The following is a 14,401-nucleotide window of genomic DNA, read 5'->3' as shown; positions in this document are numbered from 1 at the left end:
AATTTCACATTAATTGATTCACGCGTTACGTTATTATTTATCTTATTTTTATCTTTACTGTTCCCATTAAATTTCCACTCTAAATTTGATAAATAAAACAAAAAAGCCCTAATCCCTAGTACCTCCCATGTGTCATGTAACCTTCATTGTGATTGTTGCTAGTCTCAAGGTCCTCCGTGTTTACTACCACAATCTCATTTTTTTCTCTCATAGGTTCCTTTCTTTTCTCTTTATCGGGTTGGTTCTTGTTCTTGTTTAAAAGATTTGTAGGACTTATAATTTTTATTTTACTATTATTGCGAGACCCTATTTAGTTAGTATTTCTTAGTTTTGTTTTCAGTTTCCTAATAATTTTCGGTGGTATGTTTAATTCAAAGTGCTACAAAAAATAAACATTTATTAATTAGGTGAAGAGAAACAATGATTAGCCACTTTGAAATGAATTGCATTATCATGTAGTATGTCCAAATGTTGAAAAAAGCTTGGTTTGAAGATTGAATTTTTGGATGCAAGTTGCTTTCTCAATACTAGAGATGTGGAAGTAGCTAGGACCATATATATTTTAGGGAGGGGCTCAAACACCATGAACTAAACTGTGCAAGTTAGTGCCAATATGAGTATGTAATTAAAGCAACAAAATCTACCCTAGATTCATAAATGAAACTAATATCTCATCTCTGATGGATCCATAACGCATAAACTTCAACTCTTGACTAGCATCAGGAATATTCAACTTGCAGCCACCATAACAGAATTTATATAAAATGTATACAAAAAAGAATAATTCACATGAACATGTCATTTTATTTCTATGATCCCATTTCATTTAAAATAATAATAGTAATAATATTTTAGTTTTTGAGTGACAAATGATTTAAAATATATTAAAGTATTTAAAGTAATATATGAATAGAATTTATATAAAATATGCACGTCATCTTATATTTATCAGATAGTTTAACTAATTTTATCAAACACTACAAATTCAATTAGCTAATTTATCAAGTATTAACTATAAACTCATCCACTATCTGCCATACACTAGTTTTTTTTTCAAATAGAGCCTGAAAGTATAATTAAACTTAATTTTAATGTCCTTGACACTTAAGTTGAGTCTCAGATAGTGTTCACAGCCCCACCAAGGCTAGAGGTTGGAAACCATCCCACATTCTTCATCCCCTGACCAAATTTCAGCTACAAAGGCACCCCCCAAAAAGAATTATTTTTGCCACTGTCATAAATGAAAATGATAGATCAATTACATCAACCAAAAAATGTTAACCTTCAGGAATATGGAAATGGAAAGATTGTGTCACAGTCTCACTAACAAGTTAATTACAGTACATTGCACCTAATAACACACTAGTCCATTTTGAGACAAACTCTGCAGCCAAAGAGTAAAGCGGTCTTTTCAAGCTCCTACTCAAATACACTATTAATCATATTATCATACATGAAACGGTGCAATGTCAAGTTACAAACTTGCCAGAACTTTCACTGAAGGCCTGAAGGGATTTTTTCTTATCGCATTTTGGTTTCATATTCTTTGAAAAACAAACAGGGAACCTCTGGAACCCAATCCTAACCTGATTTTCTCATCAACATAAGTGATTCTGAGTTTAACTTCACTCTGGCCACCATACTGGACCTGCCATGATCCTACCTTCAATTCAGGTGCTTCAAATATAACTTGGATCCATTCACCATCCAGAGCCTTGAGTTTTCCTGTCTCACATTGCCATGCATCAAATCAGCACAGAAGTTTAACAATAAATGAAAACTTGGATTTGGATCACAGACTAGAGATAGAAAGCAAACAAGTATATAATCTATGTCATTCAATAAACCTACACTTTCATCCTTTGAATTGAAAGCATTGTTCAATTTAATTACTAATTTTACAAAACTTTCCCTTTAGTTTCTAACATTGTAAAATGTTGTGAAATACCATACACTTGGGTCCTTAAAATCAGATTAGCCAATTGGGTCCTTGAAACTATGAGGCACAATCACTCACTATTCCAAAATTTGAAAAATTGTGTAACTAAGTGATAATATTAACATACTTTAAGGGACTAAAGTGATAATAACTAATAAGTAATCAAGTTTAGGAACTAAAGTGTCAGCATAAAGACTTATTTTGAAATTTCTTACTTTTAGGAACTAATGTGACCTCACTTTACACTTTCAAGAACTAAAATGGTGGTTTACCTGTGAAAATATGTAATGGAAAAGGACCAAAATGAAAGTTTCATTATGGGAGGGACTAAAGTGACAAACACAATTTCAAGTACTGAAGTGGAGATTACTCCCAAGTCATTCCTTTATTTTCTTTTTTGCTTTACTATTGATAAAACATCTTAAAATCATCCAGTAAATATTTATTCCTTTTGATTTTGAGTTTGGAATTACAAAACTGAGATACACTCATCCAGTAAAAGCTATTGATAGCAAAACTGAGAAATTTCAGTTTTGCTATCAATAGCTTTTCTGAATATGATATCAGCAAGTGGAAGTTACACTCATCCTTTAAATAGTTAAACACTTAAATGACATACCCTGCAGAGAAACCTCCACATCCAGAAAGCTTAAAACAGAAAGTGAGACCTTGTTTCTCACAATATCAGGAGCTTCAACAACTTGAACCATTTGCTTTGTGTTGAAGAAAAGGCGCCCAATTGCACTCCTATAGCCACCACCTGGTGATGTTGGCCGTGAACAGTATGCCACATCCCACTCTGGATAACATAAACAAGAAAGAAATAGTAAAGCAAGAACTGAATGGTATCATATAACTGATTTCAATATTATTGAAAAAAATACGCATATAGAAGTTGAAAGTGGATTCCTTTTTTTTAATAGATAGTATCTAATGCGCCTACATTATACATTTATACTGAGGGTAAAGATAAAATACAAAACAATTGAGGCTGTCTTTGAATACATAATGGTGTGTGAAATGAAATGGAATGAGATAAACATAGCCTAAGGGTGTGTTTGACTTGTTTTCGATTTTCATTTCCAGTTCATGTGTTTTCACTCATAGCTATAAAAATGTCGCCTTATATTCATCTTATTTCTTACTTTGTTTAATTTTGTTTGTTTTCAACATGAACAAGAAACAAAGTGAAAACAATAGGACATTTTATAATTATAAGTGAAAACATCACCTGGAATTATTTTACAAAAAACAAAAAATCAAAAGGATACCCCTAATAAGATCCAGCAAAACAAATATGAAGACAGGGCTTTTGATAATCTCAAGGTTGAGCAGCACAATAAGGATTCACCTCCAAATATTAAAGGGCATTTCACTGGCTCACTCACGCAATACTTTTGCAGTTCCTGAGCCACTTCGGCCACCTCTTTATGCTCTTCCTCCTTCAGCAATACTCCTCCATCCGTTTGCACCACCTGATAAAAAAACTCAACATAATTTTTACTGCTGGAAATACATTGAAAAATTAAAAAAATAAACAGAATGAAATGAAAGTGAGTTTGCAATTTGTAATTAGTAATTAACTAACTATCTCACTGCACAAAAATGAGCATAACAAACACATGAGCCTTAATATATAAGACAAAACTTGAGTGCAGTTCTTCAGATGTTTTTAGTGTTGTTCTCCAATCAAAATTGAAATTTTACGTCAGGATTCAATGCCAACTTTAAATATTGACGTTTATTGTGTAAAAAGTTGAAAGAAGAAGAAATAATTTATCGGTTCAATGCATAGAAGTAGCTAAGCATCTTATCCAAATGAGAGATCAAAGTGAAACTCCAATTTTAATTAGAAAACAACACCTAAAGTGCTTTATCAAGTATTGTCCTAATATAAAAGAGTAAATTATCAATCTAGTCTCTAAAGTATTACCCTTTTCTTTTAAGTAATGAAATCATATAAATAGTCTCTAAATTATTGAAAATCATGCTATATAGTCCCTCAAGTATTGAATTTTTTTTTTCTTCAAATTAGTCCCCCTTAATGTTAGTAAAATATATTGTAAGGATTAAATTGATGGATATTCAATCTTGACTTTTCACCTAAAAAAAAAAATCAATAACAAATTAACAATACAATAATTAATATACAGTTTGCATCTCGTGTTGCCTTGGTTTGAACGTTTTCCTTTAAATTATTCCCAAATTGATGACCAAGTAAGGCAAACTTAGTTGACACATTCAACAATCAATTCATATAGGACTTGTTTGGGTAAGATTTTTTAGAAACACTTCTAAGAAAAGAAAATAAGAAATAAGTTTATCCAGAAGTTAAAATGAGTTCTTCATTGACTAACTATTAGTTAATTTGTAGATGACATATAATCTTTTAGAGAAATTATATGAGAGAGCTTCTACAAATTAGTCAATGATTAGCTAATGGAAAGTTCAATTTAGCTTACGGAGAAGTTCATCTCATTTCTTTCTTATTATTTTTTTTCTCTTAGAGCATGTCCAATGTGGATGCTTCATAAGTTGCTTAAAATTAACCAATGTTGTTTAACAAATTTTTATCATAGAAACAAATGACTTGACACTGTGTTGCTTAAGTGAGTAGCCTATATAAGCAAGCGTTGCTTAATTCATTCTTACCAATTAAATAACCATTTTTTAATTACAAAATTTAATATGACTCAAGTTAAGCACTTACTCTAATAATTTTAGCATTGGAGTAAATTTTAATATCTATGCGTCATTGTATGGTTCAAAAATTTAAGATAAACAACTCATTTAAGCAATAATACATTGAAGATGCTCTTAGAAGTGGTGAAAGTAACAAGTTATGTATATAATATTAAGACCATTTCTTATTAAACGTTTCCATAAGTTAAAATTTTCCAATTTATCTTATTTTAAATAGCATGAAATTTTTTTATTCAAACACAGATTAATTCTAAATGAAACGAAGTGGTTTACCTTTGAGAGAATGGAAGCAACGAGATCGTCGGGGCCGGTTTGCACGTTGGGGTTGGAGACGGAAACGGAAGCGGCGACGACTCTGAAGGCGCTGTTATAACGGCGATTAAGGTGAGGGAAACGGAGCGTAACGGAGTTGAGTTTTGGAGGGTTGAGTTTGAAGGGAGAAGAGCGAAGGGAGAGAGAAGCAGCGGAAGCTGAAGCCGTAGCAGCCATGGCGAATCCACAAAGCCGTAACATGACAATGACGGAAAAATAATACTGAAGCGTCGCACGTGCCACGTGTGATGAGAATCGAGTTGGGGTCTTACATGGAGCAGAAGTATTGGGGTTTTGTGATGCCACGTAGGTAGCTCTTCCTTGCCTTATCTTGGAGGGTCTAATATGGGTTATGTAAAAAATGGGATATTAATAATTAATAAATGTAAATATGAAATATCTCTTGAATTTATACGGGTGGTATATTTTTCTAGGTTTAATTGTATTTTTATTTTAATTTTTCACATTTTATTTTTAATTTTTTAATTTTTCACATTTTATAAATTTTATCTCAGTTATTTATTCATTAATAAGTATAAAAATTGGGATAAATTTTGCAAAAATAAAAAATAAAATTAAGAGTAAAATTTATTAAAAAATAAAAAAAAATGGAGTAAAAAGTGAAATGCGCGAGGATAAAAATCACAAGTTTTTTAAAAGTTAAAAATAAAATGTGTTAACATTAATTTGTTTGGGATAAAATTTAAAAAAAAATTAAAAAGTTGGAGTAAAACTACAATTAAGAATTTTTAATGTAAATGGAATTTAAAAATATAGATTAAAATAAAAAAAAATGTTTAAAATTATGGATAAATGTGTGTGGTTTATTTGAATAAATGAAAGAAAAAATAGTTTAGGACTTTAGTATAAGAAGAAAATGTGTAAATTTTAAGAAGTATGAAAACAACAAAATAATTTGAAAGTGCAAGTAGTTGAGATTTGAAAGTAAAAGGAAGATATAATAGAAATAATGAAATTAAATTAAAAGTTTGAATTTGAAGAAAAATATTATTTTACTTAAAAAATTAAAAATATAAAAAGTACTAAATAATAGTAATATTAAATGTTTAAAGGTGAATAAAAGTACAAAATAAATGTTATTACACTTTCTCTAAAAAAAATAACATTACAAAAAAAAAGGTAAAGACTCAGATTTATTATACTAGTGGATAAAAAAGAATGTAATTTGAATAAATGTGCTTAAAAAATAAACTAATTGATTTTATGGTGAGATTTGAATTTGTTCCGTAAGGAATATATATTTGTGTTTGCTTAGCAACAAACAAATTGATTGTTACGTAACACTATGGAATTAACTAATATAAAATTTAATTTAAATTAGAGATTTTAAATTTAAGTCATGGTTATACAACTACATTATATTCATAATAATTTTGTATAATTTTATATACAGTTCTTGGTAATATATACTCAGTTATAAGACAATATTGGCTAAGTCTTAGAAAAAAAATTAATCCAATCATCACTCAAAAGATCAAAAATCTAAAAATATCTTAGAGTCCTATAAAAAATTCGAAGTCATTAATTCCAATTGTTACCAAATATGAACAAACTTTTTATATCAAACCATATCCCTGTACATATTTTTGAAGCTGATTGACATGCATCATGTTTTATTTTTCTTGTTGTGTGTGTTTTCCTCTTAGAGATTTCATATGGTTAAAATATAACTTTATTCTTTTATTTTGTCTAATATATAATTTTGATTTATTATTTTAAAATAGATGAATTTATTTCTTTAATTTTTGAAAATTCATAATTTTGATTTAATCCTTAATTTTATTTATATATTTTTATTTCTTATAATTTAATTATTAAATTATTTCTTAATAATATCTTAAATAAATATGTTAAAACTATGATTCAATTGAACCAAAATAGAAGAAATATAAAGCATGCAAAATTGAAAATTGAATAAAAAAAATTAAAGAATTAAATATTTTTATTTTAAAATATGAAAACCAAAATTATGAATTAAACAAAATACAGAGAAAAAAATTGTGAATTAGTCTTTTTCATAAATGTTACTATAGCTTTTGTCAATACTCAACATGTTATTAAAGTTAAGAAGGACAATAAGTAATTGATAAGATTAAGCCAATCATACAAGTATGGTTTATAAATAAATTTGCAAGTGGACAAAATCACATGTTGCCTGGTGGATAGCAATTTTGAAAATTTTGAGGCACTATAAATTTGAAACGGGTAAGATTTGATCTAAAGTTTATTATATAAATCTAAATTTAGATAAACACTATGTATATGATTTTATTAGTCATGTAATCGTGTTTTTAGTGTACTTTGTCTTGATTCCCAATTAAATATCCTGACTTACAAGTAAGATCCCACCCTGTAGTCCAGTTGTCTAAGTAAGACAAAATTGTTTTTTAAAAGCAAGAATAATTTATATCTTCCAAGTAAAAGACACAAAAATTCTTGAATAACTTCCTTTTCATTGTAGAATGGTAAGCCTTAATTTGTTTGTTCAGCATTTTTTTAAGCAAGTTGAAAAAGGAGTTATGATGTTTTAGTGCAAATAATATTAAGAGATCATGCTCATTATCTATAGTAAGACTGCAAGAGCCTTTCATAATTTCGAATGTGTCTTTAATTCTGGTTTTTATAGTTTAAAGTTAGGAGAGAGGAATTACGGCCTCATTTTAATGCAAAAAAGCTTTTAGACTCAAAGAATGATATAAAGGTTTTTTTTTATTATCGGTAGTGAGGGAAAAAAATAAAGGTTTAAATAAACTTTTGGTCGTAAGGTGTTTTTATTTTAGTCCTTTAATTATTATTTGTTTGATTTTAGTCATTTGATTATTAAAAAAAAAATGTTAATCTCTATTGTGGAGTAACGCTAACAACAACATTAACGGCCTATTCGTTTGTTACGTCATTAAAGAGTCTAACAAAATAATCACATATCATTTTTCAAGAATGACAAGCCGACAACCTCTACAAGAGCCAGAATCAAGGATAAAAGATATGGTGGAAGAACCCATGGAACATTTCATTGACCAGAATTATTGGCAGGTTCTTGCAAATGGTGGGAAAAAGAAAAGCAAAACCATGAGTAATAGCCCCATGAAGAATTCAAAAAGTGCAGCGGTGGTTTTGTCTGATAATTGCAAATGGAACTATATGCTCACTTGGATGAAAAATGAGGACGTGGAAGCAGAGAAATTATGGAATATTGCAATACAACTGGGTGTGGTATTCAAAGGGACCGAGGAGGAATTCATGCACAAGATGATTAAATGGAGGGGGCTTAGGAAGTTAATTTCCAAGGAGGAACCTCATTTGGTGTGCTTACAAGAGATTAAAATGGAAAATATACAAGTCGAAGTATCTGGAGCAATAAGGTGTGATCTGAATGTAGAGTGGCATCATGCGACTGTAAATCATGGAGGAGGTTTGTTATGTATGTGAGGGGAGGGGAATTTTAATTGATGTATATTTACCATGTACATTAGTTGAAAAAAGAATGTTATGGGTAGAACTTCTCAACTTAAAAGCATTGGAGTAGGATAATGGTGTGTTTTGGGAGATTTCAATGTTGTTAGAAAGAAAGAATAGGGTGGTCTTGTGGGAGTGTTGATGGATTGGCAAGTGTACCAATTCGTCTCAAGTAGTAAAGTTAAAATAGAAGTTCAAGTGTTGAATTCACAAGGACTTTATTTGTATTTAGGTAGATGAATATTTTATTAATAAAAGAGGTTAAAGAAAATTAATTTGAAAAGGTTATGAGAAAAATAGTAATTTAAATTGACAGAAATTTAAATCAAACAAGAGAATAAATTAAACAAGAATTTAAATTGATTAATTAAAGACAGAAAAATTAGAGAACCCAGTAATATTGTAGAAGAAAATTCAGAAAATGAGAATGTTGAGAACTTAGCCTACCAAAGCTATTCTTTTATGTAATGTTAATGATTTTTCTCTATTTATAATTATTCCAGTTTACACATGCATATTCTAGTATACTCTAACTTTGGTCCCCCGCATGAAAGAGCCTAATTTATTTATTTTCTCTCCCAAATCCTTTTGTAGAGCTAAAATAGTAAATTGCATTAAGAATAAAGATGTATAATAGGCTAAACAAATATCAATCTATCCCTAGTGATGACTTTATTTAGATACTTTTTTCCAGTTTTATTAGAAAATAGTGTTTCCGAACGATATTCCTAAAACTTACCATGCAAATGGGTGATCAAGCCACAAACAATAATATTAAGCACAAAAAAAGATAATGCAAATGTAATAATATTCATAAATAGATAAGAAGAAAAATTACATCAAGAGTAGTTGGTTGCCAAGTTCCCAACAAATGAGATTTAACCTCTCATTGTCATGGAGGCTTTAGAATTGTAAGAAGGAAATATAGTAAAGGGAGAAAAGGTAAGAAAGAAAATGGAGAGAAGGAATGACTCTCAATGTTTGTTTCTCCTTCTTTTAGTATTTGTCTTCTATAAGGAAGTGTATCCTCTTGGAATTTCTGTGTCTTTTCCTTCTTCTCTCTTCTTCTTTTATTATAGGTGCATATTAGCAAACTTCTGAATTAGTTTGCTTTTCTTAATTATTCCTCCTTTCCTTAATTAGTCTGTTTTCCTTAATTAGCCTCATTTTCTTAATTAGTCTTGTTTTCCTTAATTAATCTCCTTTCCTTAATTAGTCTTGCTAACCTTAATTAACCTTCTTTCTTTAATTAGCCTCATTTTCTTAATTAGTCTCCTTTCCTTAAATCATTTCCTTAATTAGTTCTGTTTTCCTTAATTATCTTTGCTTTCTTGTGCTTTATTTTACTCACCAAACATCAGAAATTCATTACTTTTAATATTCTTTGCACAAAAACTTAAATGATGTTAATTTAATAATTATTTGCTCAAAAAGTAAGAATCAGGAGAAAAAAAATTCAGAGTTTATCCATCACAATTCATGAGATAATTGCATACATTCCAAAAAGCTACATTGGTCAATTCTCAAGTTCACATTGTCCTAAGTTCATGAAAGGAGCAGAAAAAGATGCACTTCAAATGAAATGGTTAGCAAGAATGACAAATCACAAGGAATAATCATCAAACTTTAGTTCTCACAAGGCTACTGTTTCTCTGAATCTCACAAGTGTCTCGATAAAAGTGTTTGAATTATAACAACTAAATAGTAAAATTCTCAACTTTGCACATCATCTTAGTCAATGGTATTATATATGCACAATGTGGATTACTAAGGATTTTATTAGGCTTGTAACGTGGCTGGGCTAACAAAGAAATCATGGTTTTTCTAGGATTCAAAGCTTAGGATCTAGGAGAGCATTCATTCCCCAAAATTATTTACAAACCATAACTTAGAATTTTTCACAACACCAACCTTATTGCTTTGCTACTCTTTTCAACACCTTTATTTTCTTTGATGATGGTTTTCCCTAGCTTTTATTCTTTAAATCTTCTTTTTTTTCTTTTTTTTTGCAAATGTAAAAACATTCATACTAGGTTGGAGTAATACCATATTTTGTAACTCAATTTAACTTGTGATGTATATTTATTTTCCTACAATAGAAAATCACCCAAAAACATTTCCCCAAATTTGGGACAAATTTGTCTGGATCCATGAGCATTCTCCTACAACCTAAAAAAGGGTAGTTAGTAAATATCACTTTTTGGGCTTGGGTTCTAATGAACTTTTTTTTTTACATTAGGCTCAAAAAGGGTTTAAGGGATGCATTCATTCACAGGATGGCTTTTTGGCTAAGTAGTTGAACAATTAAAATCAATTGTTCTCTCACAGTTGAAAGTTCAAACAACTTATCGGTTTTCATTGAAGTATGAAGGTTCTCATTCCATGCTTTTCTGTTAGAAATACTAACATTTTCACTCTTGTACTATTAGTTCACACTTCATTACTTGCACGAGAATCAACAATTAACAAAAATATCCTTTAGTACGCAGTTAATCTCACTCATGTAATTGATTCACTCAAAATGTGTTGCAACCAATCAATAAGTACATGTTCTCTGGCATTGATCACACTAAAGCACATGATCATGGGCTTCCTTGAAGATAGAATGCCAGGAAAAGCCAGCCAATAGGATCCTAGCGGCGGTCCTATCCCCACTGTAATGTCCGCCACAAGGATAATTGTGATAGTGCCATAAAATGCTTCTGGCTTCTTCCATAGTGACACATCTTCTCAACAAATTATCCGCTCCAATCTTGAATAAGTGGGGATCATCCTAGACATAGAAACGAGCGTCATGGAGGAACTTCTTCATCGATTCCAATTAAAGTCACTTGGAATGATACCTTCAGCCTTATAATTAGCCATATCTGCAAACCACGACCTCTCATGCACATGTTGAAGGAATTCATCGGGAAATTCATCCCGAATTTCCTGCTCCTCTTGAGTGACCTCTTCATTGACTAACCTTGAGAGGTGGTCAGCCACTACATTCTCTAAGCCCTTCTTGTCTTTAATCACTATATCAAACTCTTGAATCAGAAGGACCCATCTGATCAACCTTGGCTTCGAATCGGCCTTCGTGAGAAGGTACTTAATAGTTGTATGATCAGTAAAGATGATGACTCTGGAGCCCACCAAATAGGATCTGAACTTCTCTAAGGCATAAAAAATGGTGAGCATTTCTTTCTTAGTGGTGGCATAATTTAGCTGCGCACCATTCAGGACCTTACTGACATAATAAATGGCATGAAATACCTTATCTCCCCGTTGTCCAAGAACTACCCCTACTGCATAGTCACTGGCATCGCACATGAGCTCAAACTCTTTACTCCAGTCAGGTGCCACTATTATGGGAGCAGGCACGAGACTGGTCTTCAAGGTCTGAAAAGTTGTCAAACATTCTTCATCAAGCTTAAACACAACATCTTTATTCAACAGGTTGCTCAAGGGTCTAGCAATCTTGGAGAAATCCTTTATGAATTTTCTGTAGAATCCAGCATGTCCAAGGAAACTCCGAATGCGGTTCACATTTACTGGCAGAGGTAGCTTTTCAATGACATCAATCTTTGCTTTGTCTACCTCCATCCCTTGAGCTGAGATCTTGTAGCCCAACATTATTCCTTCTTGGACCATGAAATGACACTTCTCCCAATTCAGCACTAGATTTGCCTCAACATAATGTCTCAGCACATGCTCTAAATTAGTCAAGCAGCAATCAAAAGAAGGGCCTAAGACAGAGAAGTCGTCCATGAATACTTCAATGCACTTTCCCACCATATCAGCATAGATAGCCAGCATGCACCTCTGAAAAGTGGTCGGTGCATTACATAGGCCGAATGGCATTCTTCTATAAGGAAAGACTCCAAAGGGGCATGTGAAAGCAGTCTTCTTTTGATTTTTCAGGTCCTCTGGAATCTGATTGTACCCTGAATAGCCGTTCAAGAAACAATAGAAGGCTTGACCTACTAACCGCTCCAGCATCTGATCCATAAATGGTAAAGGAAAGTGATCCTTTCTCATAGCATCATTGAGCTTGCGGTAGTCTATGCACATCCTCCATCCAGTGACCGTACGAGTCAGAATTAGATCATTTTTTTCATTGCGGACCACGGTCATTCCTTCTTTCTCGAGCACCACTTGGACTGGACTCATCCAAACACTATCAAAAATAGGGTAGATAAGTCCAGCCTCAACTAACTTGAGAACTTCTTTTCGCACCTCCTCTTTGACTGATGGATTGAGCCTTCTCTACAGCTGTCTCACTGGCTTGTTGTTAATTAGTTGGCAAGTGTACCAATTTGTCACAAGTAGTAAAGTTTAAAATGAAAGTTCAAGTGTCGAATTCACATGAACTTTGTTTGTATTTGCGTTGATGAATACCCAATTTGCAAGCAAGAGATAAGGAATTTCAATAGAGATAATAAGAAAGAAAAAAATTTAAAATTAAAAAGGCAAGAGTAATCAAATAAAAAGGATTTAATGAAAAAGATAATTTCAGAATTTAAATAAGATGGGGCCTAGCATGCCTAACTACCTGTTGCAACCTACCCTTCGACGAGAGGGTGAGGCGAGACTCAATGGTGCGTCTTCCAAAAAAGGAAGACGCGCGGAAGTCGCCACCAATGTTTATTCGAGGAAAACCAAAAAGGGGTCTGTGGATTTCAAAGAAAAGGGTTCGAGAGTTGTTTACACGAGGGGAAGGTATTAGCACCCCACGCGTCCATCACAAGGGACAACAGCCTTTAATCGAGTGTGCAAAATCATGACTTCAATATTTTTTTATTTTTCCCCTTTTTTATGTTTTTTACTTTTTGGGGTCGACAAGACTGTTGCCCTTGCTCCTACATATCCTCAAGTGTGATGAGGAACTCAGACCTACGTAGTTCTTTAAAAAGTAAGAAAGTTATGCGATGAGTTGATTTTAAACTTTTGAAAGGTTCATTTTAACCAATAAAAAATAAAAAGAGATCGTTAAGGCGTTGGACCTTGAACGGACTCGAGCGAACTTTTTTGGATAAAAAGCTCGATAACATGCTGACTTTATCTTGGTTTCACTTATTTACTTTCAATCTCATTAAAAGACAACTTGTGAGGTAAATGGTCGGTTGAAATTTTATTTTACAAGGATAAAATGAGATTACGGCACAAATGATCGGTTGAAATTCACTTTACATGAAGAAATGAGATCACTAATGATAGAAGAAGGAGATGAAGATGTGCAAAGCAACAAGGAGGATCCATAAGGGTGCATAGAGCGAATTCAAAACCTTAAAATAAATACTAACCGGTTGACGAACGAAGAACGATGTAGGAATTGACCAAAGTTGTGATTCGGAAGTGCCTCGGCCTCATTTTTTCTTCTTCTTTCTCCTTCTTCTCCTTAATTTCACTAAATCCTTTCAATGTATGAAGGATGACCCCTTCCTTCAGCCCCCTCACGCCTATTTATAGGAAATAAGAGGACTTGGTTGATCTGCAGCTTGCCCCGACGAGCTGTTGGTTTAACCTGAAGTAACCTTGCTCGCCCAGGCGAGCTGGTTACTTCACCCCTAAGCTATTTGGGGTCCAGAAAAACTTAAAAATTCATTCCTTTTGGGCAGGCCAGGGGTAAGAAAAAACTTAAAAATGACCTTTTTGCCCTCCCTTTTGGGTATTTTCTGCATTCTTTACCGAAATATCGAAAAACCTTTCATATTGCGTGGCAACTGGTGTCAAGCAGCTCAATTCGGCTAGCAAGAATCAAAACTTTAGCAAATGATAGTCCCCGGATGAAATTAGGGTCTGACACTACCCTTGATGCAATATTAATATTTTTCTCTATTAAATGTTTTTCCAATTTCCACCCACATCTACTAAGACACTTAACCTTGATCCCTCACAATGAAGAGCCTAATTTATCTATTCTCTCTCCTAAATCCCTTTGCAAATATTGAATAGTAAATCACATTAAGCATGGAGATGCATGTAGAG

General features: G+C 32.2%; 1 protein-coding gene across 2 annotated transcripts; it reads right to left on the bottom strand.

The window, feature by feature from the left end:
• Window positions 1–915: 915 nt before the first annotated feature.
• LOC100800917 (probable plastid-lipid-associated protein 8, chloroplastic) lies at window positions 916–5,377 on the bottom strand. 2 transcript variants are annotated; one of them, XM_003550100.4, is made up of 5 exons: window positions 4,916–5,377; window positions 3,291–3,414; window positions 2,559–2,738; window positions 1,587–1,725; window positions 916–1,231 (listed from the first exon to the last, which is right to left on the bottom strand). In XM_003550100.4, the coding sequence occupies exons 1-5, from the start codon at window positions 5,153–5,155 to the stop codon at window positions 1,195–1,197; spliced, it is 720 nt and encodes a 239-aa protein (XP_003550148.2). In that variant the 5' UTR covers window positions 5,156–5,377; the 3' UTR covers window positions 916–1,194. The 2 variants fall into 2 exon arrangements, with proteins under 2 accessions (XP_003550148.2, XP_006601105.1); XM_006601042.4 differs by lacking the exon at window positions 916–1,231 and having other exon boundaries at window positions 1,259–1,725.
• Between the last annotated feature and the right edge of the window lie 9,024 nt (window positions 5,378–14,401).

Source organism: Glycine max, chromosome 17, assembly GCF_000004515.6.
Source record: "Glycine max cultivar Williams 82 chromosome 17, Glycine_max_v4.0, whole genome shotgun sequence".
Lineage (NCBI taxonomy): Eukaryota > Viridiplantae > Streptophyta > Magnoliopsida > Fabales > Fabaceae > Glycine > Glycine max.
The sequence above is the reverse complement of the archived record's forward strand: the minus strand, read 5'-3'. Positions and strand labels throughout refer to the sequence as shown.